Raw genomic sequence first — 20673 nt, forward strand, 5'->3', positions numbered from 1 at the left:
TTTCACCGTGTTAGCCAGGATGGTCTCGATCTCCTGACCTCATGATCTGCCTGCCTCGGCCTCCCAAAGTGCTGGTAGATTCTCTCAAAGAGGTCTATAATCCATGAAAAAGTTAACAATCATACTGTTAAAGGAACTTTCTATATGGCTAAAACTTTACCTGTCATCAGTTTACAAACAGGAGAACAGCAAAGTACAACTTACCATTTCGATTTTGCTCATGTTGATCCTTCTCCTGATGCTGATTTTGTGGCTGGCCTATGGTGACAGGTGGGTGATGTCCAAGGCCATAAGGAATAGGAGATCCTCGTCCATGTGTCTGTAATAGGTTCATGTTATAGGCCATTGCTGCCTGATGTGTAATAATTCGAGGATCAACTGCAAACCTACCCTGGTATCCTGTCCATGGTACCTAGGTTATTAAAAAATAAAATACATGCATTAAGTATATTTTGGAAGGCAAACTGCTAGAGTGCTGCTGATTAGGGAAAAGCAAACATACAAAGACATATAAACACACACACACACAGATGTCAATTTTCTCAAAATAAATAACTACAAAGTTGATGCTAATACTAACAATTGTGTCTTAACTGGCTAAAAAACAGCTCCCTGAACCTTTAGTATGTAATGGAAAATAGATCATTTTTCAGATTAGGAAGAAACTGAGGGCTTAAAATTGGTAATTATTCCTTGAGGCATTAAATCATTTTATAGTATTTACTTGTTTCCCCTCCATATGAATGTATACATGTCAGATTACCATAAAAATAATCTTTTAAAGTCATAATTGCATAGAAACATAGTTTAATAGACAGGGGGAAAAGTTAAGGAAGAACTTAGCCTAAGGAGTCTCAACTCAAAAAACTGGTATTCCAACTTAATATGAGTAACCACATCATTTAATGTTCATTTATTATAGGTAAAATTCAAATAGGTCATCTGTGCTTTTAATTCAACTCTACCTTAAAATACAAAAACAGAAAACTTGTTTAAGTGTGTCTAGATATATAATCTCTGCATATTAACACAAAAGGAATAAATACAATGACATCTGAGCTACTGCTCCTATTATTTTATTATAACTGTTAAATGCAAACTCTCAGAAATCTTACAAAATAGAAGTCTCTTTGACCTAGTAAAGTGAAATAAAAATCCTAAGGGACTTACTATTTAAAGCAGATGATGTATAGTGTTGCCAAGCTGTCTGGAAGAAATAACTGCTAAAATCCAAAGTCTGAAGTCTATGGGGAGTGGGCATGAATTACGTATTTCTCATTTACAGTCATTCTCCTTGGCTGTCATGATTGTGAACTATCCTGACCAACGTGGCTGAGAAATGTTTGCAGCTAAGCATTTTCCCATTCTGGAGTGTGGGCAAGGTTGCCAAAAACCTTTGGCAATGATCATCTCAGCCTGAAATTACAGTGCTTGCCTTAAATGAAAGAAATTGTTTCCAAGGCTAAAACTCCTGAATTGAAAATACTCGTGTCAGCAAATTAACAAAATATTCAAAAATTCTAAAGAAAGAGAAAATGGGTTTATATACAAGACGGACGGCCTCTAAAAATCTATAGTCTTACAAAAGATAGAGTAATGTTTTTAAGTAGTAGTTAAGATTTCACAAGATGTGGAATTTCTCAAATCAATTTAGATCCAAGTGAACTAGACTAATCCAAGCCTCTCTGTGTCCTGTATTTCTTGGGAACAGTTTTTGACTTATACAAAAATAAAAAGATAAAATGAAAACATCACTTTACAAAATGAGACCAATTCATTAGCTCTGTTAACTTTTAGCTCAATTTTCCTCAATAAAATATTTTAAAAGATTACAAATTAAATATTTAGATTTACAAATTAAATTTTAAAGATTACAAATTACAAATTAAGATTACAATTAAATATTTTAAAAGATTACAAAGGTGGCCGGGCACAGTGGCTCATGCCTGTAATCCCAGCGCTTTGGGAGGCCAAGTCGGGTGGATCACCTGAGGTCAGGAGTTTGAGACCAGCCTGACCAACATGGGGAAACCCCGTCTCTACCAATACAAAAAATTAGCCGGGCATGGCCAGGTGCAGTGGCTCACACCTGTAATCCCAGCACTTTGGGAGGCCAAGACAGGCGGATCACAAGGTCAGGAGATCGAGACCATCCTGGCTAACATGGTGAAACCCCGTGTCTACTAAAAATACAAAAAAATTAGCCGGGCATGGTGGCGGGCACCTGCAGTCCCAGCTACTAGGGAGGCTGAGGCAAGAGAATGGCGTGAACCCGGGAGGCGGAGCTTGCAGTGAGCCAAGATCACGCCACAGCACTCCAGCCGGGGCAACAGAGCGAGACCCCGTCTCAAAAAAAAAAAAAAAATTAGCTGGACGTAGTGGTGCATGCCTGTAATCCCAGCTACTCGGGAGGCTGAGGCAGGAGAATCGCTTGAACCCAGGAGGCAAAGGTTGCAGTGAGTCAAGATTACACCACTGAACTCCAGCCTAGGCAACAAGAGCAAAACTCCATCTCAAAAAAAAAACAAAACAAAATATTACAAAGGTTTCTAAATTGAAATATAATTTCTTCACAGTCACTAGTAACCTAATAACAAATTGTAAGCAACAATTTGTAATTTCAAGGTTAGAGGTAACATTTGCTTTAAAAGAAGATTATCAGCACTGAAAATTTTTTTTAGAAAAGAAGTTGGTAGAATACTATTTGGGATTAGAACCATTTTAGTGAAACCTATTTTACTTGATTCAATAGAAAGTATTTCGAATGTCCACTTACAGGTAAAGGCACCGACATAACTACATTCCCTCCATAGACAGCAGGTACATAAAGAATACTTGTCCCAGTGTGAGGATCTATTCTTTGAACAGGGCTTGGAGATTTTCCCAAATTTGGGTGAGGTCCAAGAGGGGGTGGAGGAGTATATGCTCTAATAGGATTGCCAATAAGTACAGAAGGATTGGGCTGAACTGAAAAATAAACAGAAAAAGGATGCACTCAACAGCTGTACATAGTCATCCAGAAAAAATAATTTAAATCATTCAACAGCAAAATATATTTCCCAGGTTTGCCTAAGATATCTTATCATCAAAGAATTATCAGTGTGGAAAAGTAAAGCATATTACAAAAAAAAAATTTTTATAATGCTCCCTAAAATTAACTTGAATTATACAAAGCATTCCTTTTATAAACTAGCATAATTTTAAATATTTTCTGAGGAACTCAGGATGTGTCTTTCAAGAGAGAAAGCTATGCACACACTCCTAGTAAACAGTCTTCTATCTAAAAAATTATACAACTCTTCAGAATAAAGTTTTGACTTACAATTGTAACAGAACCACATACAATATGAAAGTTAAGGAATTATTTTAAAAGCACGACTATGCAATATTTAAAATCATTTAAGTAAATTTTTTATCTTGAAATATTTATGATCTGATATTTGTAGGACATAAATATTTTCTGAAAATTTATGTTACATAAAAGGCTTAAATGTTTTTCCTCAAAACCTCTGGATATGTACATGAATACCTACAAAATTGCCCCTTTTCAGAAATAACATATCAATGCACTGATAAAACCCTAAGTGTTGAATAAAAAAATTGAGAGGTTCCAAAGTGACTGTGTGTGTGTGTGTGTGTGTCAGACAGAGAGAGAGAGAGAGAGAGAGAGAGAAACCATCTCCCCACCCTCCTCTTTCTTGTGGTGAAATTTGGGGAAAATCTCTTACATCATAAAAGCAAGTTTTCATAGGGTAATTTTTCCACTTACCAATTCCATCATTCTGGAAGTGATCATTCTGGGTATGATGAAGACTTTTCCCCTTTAAAGAAAAACACAAATGTATAATAATTTAAGCATGTTTAGTATTAGAAAACAATGACCATTTTCCTAATCATATGTAAATTAATGTATACATCAATAATTAAAATCTAAAAACTGTGAGTCTATAATTAATAACCATTAGACTGCTTTGAGCCAATTTTCTTTTTAAACATTATGTCACAGCCATCTCAAATAATATTGCTGGGCCTCAAGTTTTCTCAGTTTCAAATTAAGGGTATCTAAAATTCTTTTTTTATGAATATTTTTCATTAAAATGAAATATGCAATCAACATGATTTAAATTCTATTCCTTTGCAGAAATAGAATTGCAGTTTCTCTATACATTTTCTAACAAATCACGAAACACAGAAGTTGTTTTTCAAAGTAAAAATGTTAATCTTCAAGCTGAGAACCTTTAACAGAATAAAAAGAATGCAAATATGGCTTAGGATTTATGACATTTTGAGTATAATTCATGCTATGTTAAAGTATAAAATTTACTTTAAAAAAACAAAAACAGGAAAAGGGGAACTGTCATTATTTGCTTGTGAGATAATCTAGCTAACTGCTAGACAGCAATATGGCAATACATATCAACAACATCAAAAATGTACATACGTTAACCCAGTAAGTGCACTTCCAGAAATTTATCCAAATGAAGTAATCATGAATTTGGGCACAGAGAGCATGGTTTATGTGTGTAATAAATGTTAACAATCTACATGCCAATCAGTGCAGGATTTATTAAATAAGCAATAGCAAATTCACATAATGGTATATTTAGTCTACCATTAAAAATGATGACATTTGGGCAGAAACAGTATTTGAAGAGACAATGGTTCTGAATTTCTGGATTAAAAAAAAAATTCTCTCTTCCCATGGGCTAAAAGTAACACGTATCAAGCCAATTGAGGAAAAGTAGCACATTGCGCAACTTACCTTTAGACACACACAAATTTGTAAATTTGTAAATTACATCTGAAAACTAAAGAGGGGATTATGTCTACAGCAGGAAAAAAAGCATGTTCACAGTGATTGGCACCAACTATATATATATATACTTGTGAGGAATAGAGACGTGATAAGAAAAGCATACAGAAAAAAGGAGAAAAAGGCAAACATCAAGATGGCAAAAGTATAAGATGAGAAGCAGGAGCAATTAGAAGAGACAAGATCAGCCAGTAGCACACACACTGACAGAAGAAAGGAGAGCCAGTGACACAAACAGCAGATAAGACAGTTCCAAAACGGTGACAAGCCATTTAGATTTCTTATCCTCCAGACCTATCACTAATTTGCTAATGACTCAACAACCAGGGACAACTGCTTAGCATGTGGAGGAAACACAGCAATTTAATCAGAGTGTGGCAGGCAGAATAGCCCCTGCAAAGAGTCCCACATCCTAATCCCTGGATCCTGTGAATATGTTATGTGGCAAAAGGGACTCTGTGAATATTAATTAAAGTTATAAATTTAAAATAGGGAGATTATCCTGGATTATGTGGGTGAGCCCAATCTAATCCCATGAGCCCTAAAAGCAGAGAAATTTCTCTGGCTGGAATAAGGGAGACGCAGCGGAAGAGGAAGTAAGAGAGATTCCCAGGGAAAGGAGGACTCAATGCACCACTACTGGCTCTGAGATGTAGGGGACACAGTTGAGAACTGGTAAGAAGCCTCTAGAAGTTAAAAATGATTCCCGGCTGACAGTCACCAAGGAAACAAGAACATCAGTCCTATAACCACAGGGAACTGGATTCTACCAACAACCTGCATGATCTTGGAAGCAGATTCTTTCCAGAGCTTCCAGGTAAGGGCCCAGAAAGCCAATATCTTGATGCTGGCCTTGAGAAGCCCAGAGCAAAGAAACCAACCAAGCCAATTCAGACATCTGACTCATAAAATTGCCAGGTAATCCATTTGTGTTAAGTCACTATGTTTGTGCTTATTCATTACAGTAGCAATAGGAAATTAATAAATAGTAACCATAATCTAGGGTAATCCTACATTGTAAAGCTGGAAGAACGCTAGACAATATATATCAGCACTATGGGTACTGTGTAGTATACTAAATAAAAAAAGCAAATTCGGGCCTATGGAGTAAAAAGATAGTGGCATGTCTACAAGTATAACTCAGCATTCTACATGGTTCAATACAGGATACAATCCTCCAGTCACTGTATTTTGTATTTTGACTTAGCAAGAAACCACAGAACAGTAAATTTACTTAGTTTATATAAAATATACAGTGTTTGGTAGCTTATTAACAAAATAATAATGTAGCAGGCTGGACACAGTGGCTCAAGCCTGTAATCCCAGCACTTTGGGAGGTCAAGGCAGGCGGATCACTTGAGGTCAGGAGTTTGAGACCAGCCTGGCCAACGTGATGAAACCCTGTCCTGCTAAAACACACACACACACACACACACACACAAAACTACCGGGCATGGTGGCGCTTGGCTATAGTCCCAGCTAGTTGGGAGGCTGAGGCAGAAGAATTGCCTAAACCCGGGAGGCGGAGGCTGCAGTAAAAGTCAGATTGCACCACTGCACTCCAGCCCGGGCAACAGAGCAAGACTGTCTCAAAAAATAATAATAGTAATAATAATGTAGCACTAAGCTAGAGCTAGCTATGTATGAAAGTCATGTCCCCTGTTCTCTTATACCGGGAGTCTTTTGTAAAAGCTCTCTTAAGCTTTACTCATTCATTTAAAAAATACTTCTAAGTACCTATTATGAGCCAGATTTTGCTCTAGGCACAGAGGTGAGAGCAACAAATAATACAGGCAAAAATCTCTGCCTTAAGTGAGCTTATCTTCCAGTTTTTGACATGTTTCCCCAATCTCCCACTACCTCCACCCACCCAATAAACTTCTGAACAAGATCTCCTTGGTAGAAATTGCCTTCAATTTACTTCCTCTTCCTCTCACTTCCTCTCACTTCTCCAACATGGCCACAGGAGGACTCGGGGGCTAATTTGCTACTGTGCTCCTTTAGCACCTACAATAACATCTGGCACATAGAAGTAACTTAACTGATAAACAGCTAATACATTAATAGTATAAGCTTGAGAAATCTACAAGATTCATTTATGTACAATGTGTGATACCCTAAAAATGCCAAATCACAAGTATTATTGCACATTAGGTCCATTTTTATTAAACTAAGAATATACAACAGTATATTAACACAGAGAATAGTTCTCTTCTCAGCTGAATATCTATTTAGCTAAAAGATTTTCAAAATATTAAACTATTAATTACTGCTTACACATTAAGATTTACATTTTTTGGCCTGGTGCGGTGGCTCATGCCTTTAATCCCAGCACTTTGGGAAGCCAAGGCGTGAAGATCACCTGAGCCCAGGAGTTTGAGACCAGCCTGGGCAACATGCTAAACCTTGTCTCTACAAAAAATACAAAAGTTAGCCAGGCGTGGTGGTATGCGCCTATAGTCCCAGCTACTCCAGAGGCTGAGGCAGGAGGATTGCTTGAGCCTAGGAGGCGGAGGTTGCAATGAGCCCAGAATGTGCCACTGCACTCCAGCCTGGGTGACAGAGATCCCCTCTCAAAAAAAAAAAAAGATTTACATTTTTTAAAGGAAGTGCAAAACTGACATACTCTTTTAATTCTTATTGGTAACTTTAATATGCTGATGATTATAAATATCAAAGAAAAAAAACAGAACAAATACTAAACATGCCAGTCTCAGAACCTTCTTTTCTAGATGGTAAGTGCAAGCATTTTTTTCAGGCACTCTAGCAAATAAGCCGGCTGTCTCTGTCCAAAATAACTATAGTTCAAAAGTGGAAATGGCCTTGACTCCCCTGCTCCACTCCCTCTGACTGGAATGCTTCTATACAAAAAATATGTGTCAAAATCAATTAAAGTCATCTTCAAGAAGTCAGCCAAATTTTTTTACTCTGTCAAATACCACCTCAAATAAATTGGTCATCAGTAAAGGTTCAGAATTATTTGCTTTATATAAATATCGTTATTATAACATTATTCCTTATAAAGAATATAAGGACATGTTTTAGTAAGTGTGATAATCTTTTAAACTTCTTTGTTTTATTCACATCTCACTAAAACAACTCTATCAGTAGAGAGGATTAGAAGGTTATTTTATAAAAATGATACCAGAAGTTATCAGGTATTAAAAATTGTTTGAGAATGATCATAACATTAAGCATGACTAAACACCATACTGTATTTTCACTTACATGTCCACACTAAACAAGCTCCTTGCAGAAACCGCTTGCCGCCAAATGTAACCTTCAATTCCAACACTTAAAGTAACTTGCATCCCAATAAACCTTTGGCACTTCTGCGAAGTTTTCTCCCTTTAACCTCTTCAATTTCATTAACAGAGGCTTTACCTTGGGTGGTGATTGCTGCTGTTTGTTGGTACTTCCTGAATGCTGCAGTCTTAGAGCCCGGGGGATAAATTCAGGTGCCAGCGGATTCAACACATATGTCTTTTTTAGTTCTAAAGCCTCTAACTGGGCTTTGATCTGTTCAAAAGTGATTCCATGTAGGCTACTGTTTTCATGACACAGGGCAATAAACCGTTCCCAAAATTTCCTACAGAAAAGATTTACAAGATCAGATTACAATTCAATGGATGAGATCACAGAAATGAACATAAATAACTAAAGATAATCTCAAATTCCACCCCCAACCTCAAATCCTTAAACCCAATAGTCATCTATGATTGAGATAAAATCTTTCTACCAGATCACAAGACTCCAGAAGTTTGATTTTGAAACTACAGTCATACCTTGTATTATAGTACATACAAAACAGGCTCTCCATTAATTCTGGCTCATCAATGCAAGTAATATGGTCAGTACTCACCTATCCACACTAATTCAAAATGGTGTTTTTTATTACCCATATAATAAGTTTTCAAAACTGATGGCAACTCATTTCACATAAAATTTGTACTTCTAGGCATACTTACTACATACATATATATACTATGTATATAAAATTCAACATAATGAATATAAATCACATAATTCTAATTTATATACATACGCATACATATACACGCACGTATATACGTGTATATATGCACATACATACACATATACACATACACATATATATACACACACATAGATACCACATGTATGTGTATCTATGTGTGTGTGTATATATTTGAATTATAAGGCCAAAGTAGCCTAGTGTTAGATGACTAAGAAAAGCCAACTCAAGACATAAATTTGAGCCACAAAGTACATAATCCTCATGAGGATTCTTAAGAAATAACCAGCTACTCCGTATTTTTCTCTTAATTAACAGGTGCTTGTTACAAGCACAACTTATACCATTAACTAAGTTATAAGTGTTAAATGAATTATGAAAAATATGGGAAGTTGGAATGCTAATTTTAATGTTGATTATTCATTTCTTAATCAAATTCATAAGTGCTAAAGGAGAAAAGTACATTCAAAACTTGTTGCATTTACATACTGTTGTTTCTAGGTTTGAAAATTGATTTCTAAATATTAAAATTATTAAATACATATTACAAAAGACAACATATAAAGTTTTTAAATTTTAAATGACTATTATAAATATGCATACCTATGTTTAATATGAGAGGTTCAAATAATGTTTTATTATGCTATAAAAGATATGTGATATGGTTTCTTCCCAAGTTGGTATCCTTGTGTCCAGGTGGACAGCAGGTAATCAAGATGGCTTCAAGAAGCATAAATGAAAAGGTTTATATTATAAAAGTTAGTATATGAATGGGAATTGGGTTATTAATATATTCATAAAACTTTGCAGAGTTTAATTCCAAACTGTGCTTCTCTTACATATGCCATATATCCATCTTTCCTAGTTTTTTGAAGATGAGTTTAAGAAATCAATTGAGATACTGATGATTCAGAAGGTAGCGGGGTGGGAGAGGGGTAAGGAATGAAAAACTATCTGTTGGGTACAATGTACACTACTCAGGTGAGGGGTACACTAAAAGCCCAGACTTGATTACTATACAACTTATCCATGTAAACAAAAACCACTTGTACCCATAAAGCTGTCGAAAAAAGAATTTTAATAAAAAAAATAAAAAATTTTAAATGGAATGAATAAACAAAAAATAAACAAATGGATTCAGAAAAAATTTTAGACCTATATGTAAACAACAGAAAAAGTAAAAATGCTACAAAATATTAAATATGTACTTCTGACTATAAGACTAAGGCTAATAAGACAGTCATGCAGTTGCTGGAAATGTGTGTTGCCAGGAAATGCATGCTGAAAAGCTGTCCTTTATTTTTATTTTTAAGAACCCCAATGAAGGAATTGTGCTTTTTTTCTCATCATAACATGAGAAAATATAGGGAAGGACTATCTTATATAGCACTCAGGATCTAAAATCCATCCACTTTCCCACCCTTTTAATAAGAATAGCCACAATATTCAACTGCATATTTATCAATACAATTCTATTACATACTACATTCAAAAGAAAGGTCTTTTTAGTCTAATTGATAAAGTATCAGTTTCACAGAGTGGCATTTCAGGTTTGCGTTGGACTTCAAGACAAAGCAAAACGCTAAGGAAAGAATGGATTGACTTTTACTCTGTCTAGTTCAGTTATTTGTTTTTTCAGAGACAGGGTTGTGCTGTCACTCAGAGTGAAGGGCAGGAGGGCAGTGGCATGATCACAGCTCATTGTAATCTTGAACTCCTGGGCTCAAGCCTCTCGCCTCAGCCTCCAGAGTAGCTGGGACTGTAGTTGTGTGCCACCACATCTGGCTAAATTTTTAAATTTTTTTGTAGAGATGGGGTCTCACTATGATGCCAGGGCTGGTTTCAAATTCCTGGCCTCAAGTAATCCTCCCACCTTGACCTCTCAAAGTGCTAGGATTATGGGCATGAGCTACTATACGCAGCCTCTAGCTCAATTTTTAATATCAATTTCTTATTACATTTTTCATTTCCAGCTTTCACAGCCAAAATGCTAGAAGCTGCTCTATTTTTAAGCTACTTTTTAAAACTCCATACCCTGTTCCTATGTCACCCTCACTGACCTTGACTGCAATGAACAGAATTTGAAGTAACATTAAGTCAAACAACCTCATACTTCACAAAAAGCTGGAGCTTGGTGACAGTCTTTGCCTACCAGAAGATTCTAGAGATTTCAAAGAAATAGCCTTCGAGTTAACGTATACCAATTTAAAAGTAACATTAACTACTTACTATAAGTTAATCAAGTTAAACTGACTCCAAAAGTGACCTGAAATTTGCATGTTAAATCTGACTTTTTTTTTTTGACACCATTGATATAGCAAAATGGTAAAGCACATGGATTCTAGAACTAGCCTGAAATCTTGACTCTACCATTCAGTAGCTGTGTGACTTCGTGCAGATTACTTAGCCTCTCTTTATATCTCAGTTTCCTCATGTGCAAAGTGGGGCACCAGCACTACTATTATTATTATTCCTTACTATTGAAATGACATTTGTGTCTCACTTCTAAACTTTCAGGGAAATGCTTCTTTCCTTCAAAAATTCTTAGTTTTAAAGCTAAAATGTTTCCTTTTCTCTCTTTACACTGGCCCTTGAACTCCCCAATACCTTACCAAACTACTATGCATACAATTATGAAGCATTTCTGAATACAGATAATTGACAGATCACAATAGAATGAGGACAAGAATTCACCACTCTGGTTAAAGATTTCATCAATTCTCAGCCCCCTCCCTAAAATGTTAACATAATATTATGTTAACCATTTTTTTAGTACTATTGGTTTAAAAACCCAAGTGCGTATTACACTGTAATATAATTTTAGGCATTTCAAAGGATGTAACCTTATTTTTAATCACTGCCTGAACACAAAGTTTGATTTTCTTTCTCTGTTAACCTTACTTCTAGGATCACTGATAAAACACTAAAAAATCACTTGGTGTCCTTAGGTCACTGTGTGTGTCTGTGTGTGTGTGTGTACACAAATATACATATATCTCTACACATACATGAAATATGTTTATATTTCACAGAGTAAATAAAATGTGCTAAATGAAGAAATTCAGTTCAAGGGAAGACCTTCTCCAAACGCCTTGGTTTGAAAAAAGGTTATCACTCTCCTTTTAGCCTCCGGCCATTCCGTGCAGATTTATCTGAGCATATCCATCATTTCTGGGAAAGGCAGCATAACCAGAGAGAAGAATGTGGGTTTTGAAGTCAATCTGACATCTGTTTGAGTGAACCACATAATAGCTATGTGACCCTGGGCAATTTAATCTCTCTGAATCAGGCTGCCCATTTAAAATGCAAATAAAATACCCACATTATAGGGTTGTTAGGAGGAGTGAATGAGGCAATGTGTGCAAAGCACATAAACCAGCACCTGGCTCAAAGAAAGCTGTCAATAAACAGCAGCCACTATTGATACTTCTTAGCTTGGTGAGAGAGGGGGAGGATCTTCACTATATCCATTTTTGATTAACAGAAAAAAATCTGTTTAAAAATACAACAAAAAAGAATATGTAACTGATTGACTTCTGAACTGGTATAATATACACAGTAAGTATTCCTTAAAAACTTGATTGATATTTGGGAATATATTAGTTTTTTTGAAAATATTAAATGAAAAAAGCAGGAAAACAGTCCTAATGAACTCAAACTACAAAGAACTCACTCTTCCATTTTTACAGGACCCAAGAATCATATTATATTCTCTGAGCTTACTTGTATTGTGAGAGTAAATTAATATCTAATTAAATTAGTCAGATTAAAGCTTAAATATCCATATGCCCCAACTATCAATTCTTGGGCTACAGCCATGATTAAACTGTACAAATAAAGCAGACAATCAACATTGCCATATAACTATGAAATGTTTTTTTTTCACTCAACATAATATATTTACTTCCCTGAAAATATTCTGCTTAGCTTATCAATTAATGTGTATACCTTGAAACTTCCCAGCTGAGTAGTAAGAAACAGGCAACTGCAGACTCAGCTTTGAAGTTAAAAATTAGCCCTGGATAATTCTGAGAACATGGCCTTAGGAAGAATTATTCACCCATTTGCTCTAAGAAAGTAATGATTTCTGTCAAGACAATGGATGAAAAATGCTGATCTCATGCAATTCACAGTATAATATGATTCTTTAAGAAAGGGGTAATGGTTTCTTTAAAAATATTCAGGTTGGTAAATATATTTGGAGTTATTTATAAGGAGAGCCCAAAACTAATGTGGCTTAACACTATTCTTTTTTTTATTTTCTTTGAGACAGGGTCTTGCTCTGTCACCCAGGCTGGAGTGCAGTGGCGTGATCACTAGAGCCTCAACCTCCTGGGCTCAAACGATCCTCCCACCTCAGCCTCCTGAGTAGCTGGGACCACAGGCACATGCCACCACACGCAGCTAAAGTTTGTATTTTTTGTAGAGACAAGGTTTTGCCATGTTGCCCAGGGTGATCTCAAACTCCTGAGCTCAAGCAATCCGCCCACCAGGGCCTCTCAGAGTGCTGGGATTACAGGTGTGAACCACTGCGCCTGGCCGGAACACTATTCTTATATCCATTTACTCCCCTAATAGTTTCTAGTTGTTTTCAACATGTGCTTTAATATATTACATTCTAATCAAATTGTATGTGCTGTCTCACTTATCAAATAATAAATACAAGCAAAAGTGGTAAAATACCACAAGCAACATTTTAACCAAATATACTTACAATGACTAGTAAAGTAATATAAAGTAAAATTCTTAGGATGAAAGCAAAATTAGTAGACTTCTTGATATACCTGGTTCTTCTATTCATTTGTAACTCAGAATTAAGATACTCTTGACTAGGCGTGGTGGCTCACGCCTGTAATCCTAGCAATTTGGGAAGCTGAGGCAGGCAGATTACCTGAGGTCCGGAGTTTGAGACCAGCCTGATCAACATGGAGAAATCCCATCTCTTCCTAAAACACAAAAAATTAGCTGGGCGTGGTGGCACATGCCTGTAATCCCAGCTACTCGGGAGGCTGAGGTAGGAGAATCACTTGAACCCAAGAGGCAGAGGTTGCGGTGAGCCGAGACTGCACCATTGCATTACAGCCTGGGCAACAAGAGTGAAACTCTGTCTCAAAAAAAAAAAAAGATACTCTCCCCTCTCCAATTTGTCATTAGTGACTACAAATGCATGGCAATATATTTTTAAAGTATGAAATTAAAGATGTTACAACAGAATTGTTTACAGATAAATAAGTTACAGACCCTTCAAGCTTTGTTTTTTAAAAAAGAAATTTTTTTTTCATAAATTAAAACTCTACTTGATTCCTTTGATGATAGCTTTCCCCTATAAAGGATATTAACTTTTTGAGGGGTCTTAAATTCTAATATATGAAACTTATTCTTAAAGGTCCCAAATAGTCTCCCTTCCCAGAATTTTTCTTCCTGCCAGAACACAAAAATAGATAATAAAGTGCTGTCATTATCTATATTGTAAGAAAAGAAAAAACCTGATTTAAAGAGTGCTATGTCCTAACAGTTTTGTCTACTTTAATTCTAACATATCAAAAAGAAATAATTACCCAAGGCAGATTCAGGACTACCTACATCTCTTTTTACTATTCTGAACTTCCTATGACAGGTACTAGCACACTTATAAAATTTTCAGTAATCCCTAGTGTATTTCTTTCTTTTTCACAAAAGAATATTATAAATAACTGTTCGACTGCTTTTTTTTTTTTTAATGCTAGCATTGTTCTTCAACACTCAAAAGGCCAAATCTTCTATTACTGGCTTTGTACAGTTAAAATTCCAATTAACTGGTATAAGTCACAAGTGTATAAAGAAAGATTTTGGTGTGTAGGTTGATATTTTAACCATATTTAGTAGAAACTGTTCCTTAAAACTAAAGTCTAATGAATACTAATAATGCTACCGAAAGACAAGTAATGACCACGTCTAACCCCATAATGTTAAGATATTCTGGATTAACCAGATACAAAGAATTATCTACATTGAGAAGCCTTGAGAGAGCAAGACTACAGAAGGAAATTCATCAAAAATTAGAACAATTAAGGGAAAAAGTGAGGCACTAAGGGATATAAAAGTTAATATCCATCAAAGACAAACACATGCATGAAACCAGCTCAGGACCCCCGCTCTAGTTGTTGCTTCTTCCTGGAGCACTTTTAACCCAAATAGCTTCTCCCTCACTTCCAAGTCAGCTTCTCAGTGAGGTCTGCTCTCACCACGCTATTTACAATCACAAGCTAGTCTGCACCGTCCTCATCATTCCTAATTCCTCTTAATATTTTCCTTTCCATTCAACTTACCATGTAAAATACTATATAATATTCCTATTTAGTTTACAGTAATCTTCCTCTCCTTACCAGTAAAAAGTAAGCCCCACCAATAAAATGTAAGCCCCACAAGGGCAGAGATCTTTGTCTATTTTGTTCACTGATGTATCTTCAGAAGCTGGAAGAGTGCTTAGAACCTAGAAGTCACTCAGGAAATATCTCTTGAATAATGGCTCAATGAATACACAATTATGCATACAATAAATAGATCCAAAGTAATATGCTTTTGTGTTCCCATTGGATATCAGGCTATAATAAACCTGTTTTTAATTAGCCAGAAGGTCATATGAATAAATATACACATAGGGATACAAATCATGTCACATTTCCCCTTTAATGTCTCAACATTAACACATAATTACCTGCATCTTCCAATAGAGCACAGAGCAATGGGATCACCCACCACAGCAACCAGGGATTGTGCTCTTGTGATGGCAGTATTGAGAAGCTTGTAGTTAGATAAAAAACCATAATCTAAGTCCTCTGTGGAATCTTCCAGAAGTTGCTCTTTCTTTTTAATTGGTGTCTGTTTATGTTTACAAGTATGTCTTGTACGTACTGTGCTAAGAAACAAAACTCTGAATTGCTTTCCTACAAAGAAAATTTTTTAAGAAAAGACTTAAGATTGTCATTCTGAACCACTGATATAATAAAAGCATTGCATTTTTTACAATGTAATTGCTAAATAACAAACATTGGCGAAGATGTGGAGAAACTGAAACCCTTATGCACTGCTGGTGAGAATGTCCAATGGTACAGCTGCTGTGGAAAACAGTGTGGCAGTTCTTCAAAAATTTAGGCAGAGAACTACCATATGATCCAGCAATTCCATGCTTACCTACATACTCAAAAGAACTGAAAGGAGTGACTCAAACAGATATCTGTATATCCACGTTCATAGCAGCATTATTCACAACAGCCAAAAGGTGGAAGCAACACGAGTATCCCTGGACAGAGGAATGGATCAACAGAATGTGGCATATACATACAATAGATTATTCAGCCTTATAAAGGCATGAAATTCTGACACATCTTACAACATGGATGAACCTTGAAGGCATTATGCTAAGTGAAATAAACCAGTCAGGAAAGGACAAATACTATATAATTCCACTTATATGAGGTAGCTAGAACAGTCAAATTCATAGAGAAAGAATGTAGAAGGGTGACTGCCAGGAGGGAAGGAGGAATGGGGGCATTTAATGCATACAGAGTTTCAGTTTGGAAAGATCAAAAAAGTTCTGGAGATGAATGATGATGACTGTTGCACAATAACGTAAATGAACTTAATGCCACAGAACTTATGTGCATAAAAATGGTTAAAATGGTCAATTTTACATCATACGCATTTTACCACCATAAAAAAGTTTTTTTTAATGATACTATTGGAACCAACCTTAAAATTATCTAGTCCCAGGTTCCACCCAATACAAGGACTCTTTGTTGAAGCAGTCATCCAGTCTCTGGCCAACGAGGGCACGCACAGCTGATTTCATAAAGAAGTCTACAGAAAGTCTAGGTGTATATCATTTTTTCTTATGTGCTTCAAATAGTAACATATCTATTCCCTCACCCTATAACAAATCTCAATACAATGTTGATGTCAATCCTTAGTCTTCTCTTCTCCAGGCCAAACAATCCTAGTTTTCTCATGGCAGTGTCTTGATCATTCACTACCCTAAGTCTCCTCTGGGTGCTTTCTAATTTACTCCTAATGTTCTTTCTAAAATGCTCACCTAAATTCTGTATAATCTGGACAACACATGGTACAGTAGAACTATTTTTTGCCCATGCTCTTACTGCTCTATATTACTCTTACTGCTGGATATTACCATAAAACCTAACATTGTATTAGGCTTCAATTAGAGTTCACATCAGAGTGTTGCTTCATATATTTAAAAGCACAGATTTTATAGCAATTAATTAAATGAACATAATTTAAAAGAGTTGCTGTTAACTATAAACTTAGAAAAGTCTATACATAAAAATCTTTATGAAGAAATTCATCCTCTGATACCGTATAACAGCAAAATGTGTTATATACTATTATGACTGTAATTCACAGCATACATATACTATGTGGCATTGATATAATTATGGTCACAGAAAAGGTATATTTGTTAATACTTATTTTATTTGGATATAAAAACTTAATAAACATGTAAATGAATTCAACCTTTAATTGCCAAACCTGGCATTAAAGAACTTGATATGAAATGAACACATAACTTCAGAAAAGAGATCTTGAGTATTAAAAATCCAATGTGAACACACTTTAGATTTAAGCATTTGAATGACTGAATTCATTTCAATTGATACTTACCTTGAACATTTAGCACCCTTTCTACATTAACATCAGATAATCTCTTTTTTCGAAGTTCAGCACGTATTCTAAACACTTGATCAGCATATGGAGTCACCACACCAATACTGCCATCATCTAACTTCCCCCACGCTACTGGCCACTTCCTTCTTAACTCTTCTACACGTTCCACCACTTCAAACACCTTTAAAAACAAACACACACATACATATTAAAGTTATCACCAATGTTTGGAGAAAATAATATCGTAACTAAAACTGATTTATAAAGGATCCCATTTTAGCAGATGTCATTAAAAAAAAAAAAACTACCTCTAAATGGGAGTAATGCTTTGCTGATGTGAACTGAATGAGAATATAAATTTTTCATTTACATTTTAAACAGTAAAATTCTCCAATAATACAACCAGTGAAAACATGAAAATCAGGGACAATGCTATTGGCCCCCAAGTTCCTGTGTAGGGAGGAACAAGCTCAAGTTCCTGTGTGGGAAAAAGACAGGCCATGATTCTAGGGAAGGCAAGTTCTCACAGCCCCAGTAATTCTCAGTCCACTCTCTCCAGATCAGGTCAATGAAACTAACCAACCAACTAGAAGCTTCCTGTCATCAGTGACATCACTAAGTCCCAGCAGTACAAGGTCTAACATTGTCCCCTTCGTCACTGATATAACTAAGCAGACCAGCCAACAGCCACCAATTGACAACAAACCACAGCTGGGACTAGGCCACATTTGGATCACAGAGAAAGACTTTCAGAATTCACTGCCTGCTAGTGGTACAAGTCCAGCCAAGCCATTTCATTAACCTTGCAATAAAGCAATGCCACAGTTTATGCAACTGAATTTTTCAGACCCCAATTACTGGATTATGATAGGGTTTTTAGGATAGTTTGTTCTATTTTAATTCAATGAATTGATCAAACAGTTTCAATGTCTGGCACAGTGGAGAAGGTACAAAAATTAATAAAACATGTTCCTTGCCTGCTACTTACTGAGAAGAACTTATGGTTTATTTAGAAAAGAGAGTCATAATAAAAAAAATATATAAGGCAAGCACAATAGAGGGTCAGTCAAGAGTCCAGGGGCATACAGAGGAAGGAGGTGTGTTTTCAAATGTCTTTAAGTACATCGTTTCTTTATTATTTACTAACAGTATCTATTTTAATTTATAATATTAAATATATTTAATAAAAATTGACAATTTTCATCCTCTGAAAAACCTGAGGTTATTGACTACGAAGCAGTTCCCATGTTCAGATACAAATTCAGTGAACTACAGGGGTAAGGACTACAGTCATCCTGTCGTTACTATGATACAGCAGCAAGTGCATCACATACACAGACTACCCAGGGAATGTGAAGAGCAAACTGGACTAAAGACATGGCATTCTCACTATCAGGAAACAGAGTAGACATACTCAGTCTACTGCAATAAGGAATAAGAAAAAGTTATCTTTACCCATGTGGTTAGATGTGGGGATAGATGAGTTGGGAGACACCTCTGCTGCGCCCTCCCACCCCACAGAGTTCCCACCTCTAAGCAACACACAACCATTTCTGCACTTTATCCTCCTGTCGTGTAGTCAAAAAACAGACTTAGAATGATGATATGAGTCATTTTGGGAAAACTCTCTCCCAGAAAAACATCTTTTAAGCTGGTCAAAATTAGCAAAGACAATCATTCAAAGTCTCTAAAGACAGATCAAAGAGGTTACAAGAAATTGAGAAGCATCCATCTACTCAACAAAACCTGTAAAAACTCACTGAGAACAGTGGAAGGTTGAGGCCTACAAGCTATGGACTGCCCCCTTTCCCCCACAGCTCTTACAGAACTGTTTCAGCGGCCAAGGGGCAATTCCCATCGCCCTAGCTCCCTCCTATTCCAGGTACTTTTGGCAGCTGGTAAACATTGGCAGATTTCATTTTTCACAGCTTTGTGCTGCAGAAGGCCTATGATAAATAGTTGGTAGTAGTCAGGTGGTACCTGTTCCCCAAACCCCATCTCCTGCTACATAGGGAGTGGGACAGTGGGTGGCAGTGCAGTCCCTCTTTCCCATATAGCTCTGCATTGCAGGAGAGCTGATCCAATGGCCTTGGCAGCCCATTGACAGTTTGCATTTTCTCTAGCTTCCTAGGACAGAAGACCTATGCTGGGTAGATTCAGCAGCCAATGAACATCAGCAGATCCCAACCTCCCCTGATGTGCACTGCAGAAGAGCCACACTTGGTAGCGGCACCAACTGGATGGAAGCACCTGGATGGCAGCATGGATTACACACAAACATACAGCATACACAGAGCTCCTGCTCCACAGGATGGATGCAGGTTGGGAAAAGCAGTGAGGAGCAAGTTCCATGTCCTCCCCCAACAACTGCTCCATAAGTTCTGCCCAGGAGACGGTGAGAGGAAGGCTCACAAACTGGCAAAGTTCTGCCTCCGCCAAGAGACCTATGGCAGCTGGATCACACCGTGGAGCAATTTATGCCCCCGGGAAGTGAAAAAGGAAAAACATTGAAATGAAAAATTTATTGCCAGGAGTCAACTGTAGATTTGAAATAACAGAAGCACGAATCAGCAAACGTGAAGATACATAGCGGTTATGCAATCTGAAGAACAGAGAGAAAAAGTAATGCAGAAAAAATAGCCTCAAAGAAGTGTGGAACACCAATTAAGCTCACCAACACGCATTTGATGGGAGAACAGAAGGAGCGCAAAGATGGAAAGGAGCAGAAAAAAGGTTCAAAGAAATAATGGCTAAAAATTTGTCATATTTGATGGAAAACACTGAGCTATACATCCAAGTTCAATGAACTTTGAGTAAGATAAACACAAGGAGACCCACACCCAGACAACCATATTAAAAACTAAAGTCAAAGACAAAAATAAAATCTTGAAAACAGCAGGAGAAAAACAACTCATCACTTACAAAGAAATTCCAGTAAGACTAACAGATTTCTCAACAGAAACAATAGAGGCCAGAAAGCAGTGAGAAAACATATTTCAATGTGCTAAAAGAAAAAATCCAACCAATTCAACCAATAATCTTATATTCTACTTTTCAAAAATGAGGGCAAAATAAAGACATGCCCAGATGAAACATAACCTGAGAGAATTCCTCACTTGCAGACTCCCCTTATAAGAAATACTAAAGGAGAGTATTAAAAACATAAAATTATATAAAGTAATAATTATAAAAATATATTGAGTTT

At 36.3% G+C, this 20673-nt stretch overlaps 1 protein-coding gene across 32 annotated transcripts in view; it reads right to left on the reverse strand.

Annotated features, from left to right (window-relative positions):
• The window catches only part of HELZ (helicase with zinc finger), a 167437-nt gene that overhangs the window by 42239 nt on the left and 104525 nt on the right, over nt 1-20673 (reverse strand). For all 32 annotated transcript variants that reach the window (XM_054670615.2, XM_063799209.1, XM_063799200.1 and 29 more), the window contains 6 exons: nt 17466-17649; nt 15505-15733; nt 8198-8402; nt 3770-3821; nt 2777-2967; nt 205-412 (listed from right to left, as the gene is read on the reverse strand). In XM_054670615.2, the coding sequence (XP_054526590.1) occupies nt 205-412; nt 2777-2967; nt 3770-3821; nt 8198-8402; nt 15505-15733; nt 17466-17649 (1069 nt within the window). The remainder of the gene's footprint in view (nt 1-204; nt 413-2776; nt 2968-3769; nt 3822-8197; nt 8403-15504; nt 15734-17465; nt 17650-20673) is intronic.

This window comes from Pan troglodytes, chromosome 19 (assembly GCF_028858775.2).
Source record: "Pan troglodytes isolate AG18354 chromosome 19, NHGRI_mPanTro3-v2.0_pri, whole genome shotgun sequence".
Classification (NCBI taxonomy): domain Eukaryota; kingdom Metazoa; phylum Chordata; class Mammalia; order Primates; family Hominidae; genus Pan; species Pan troglodytes.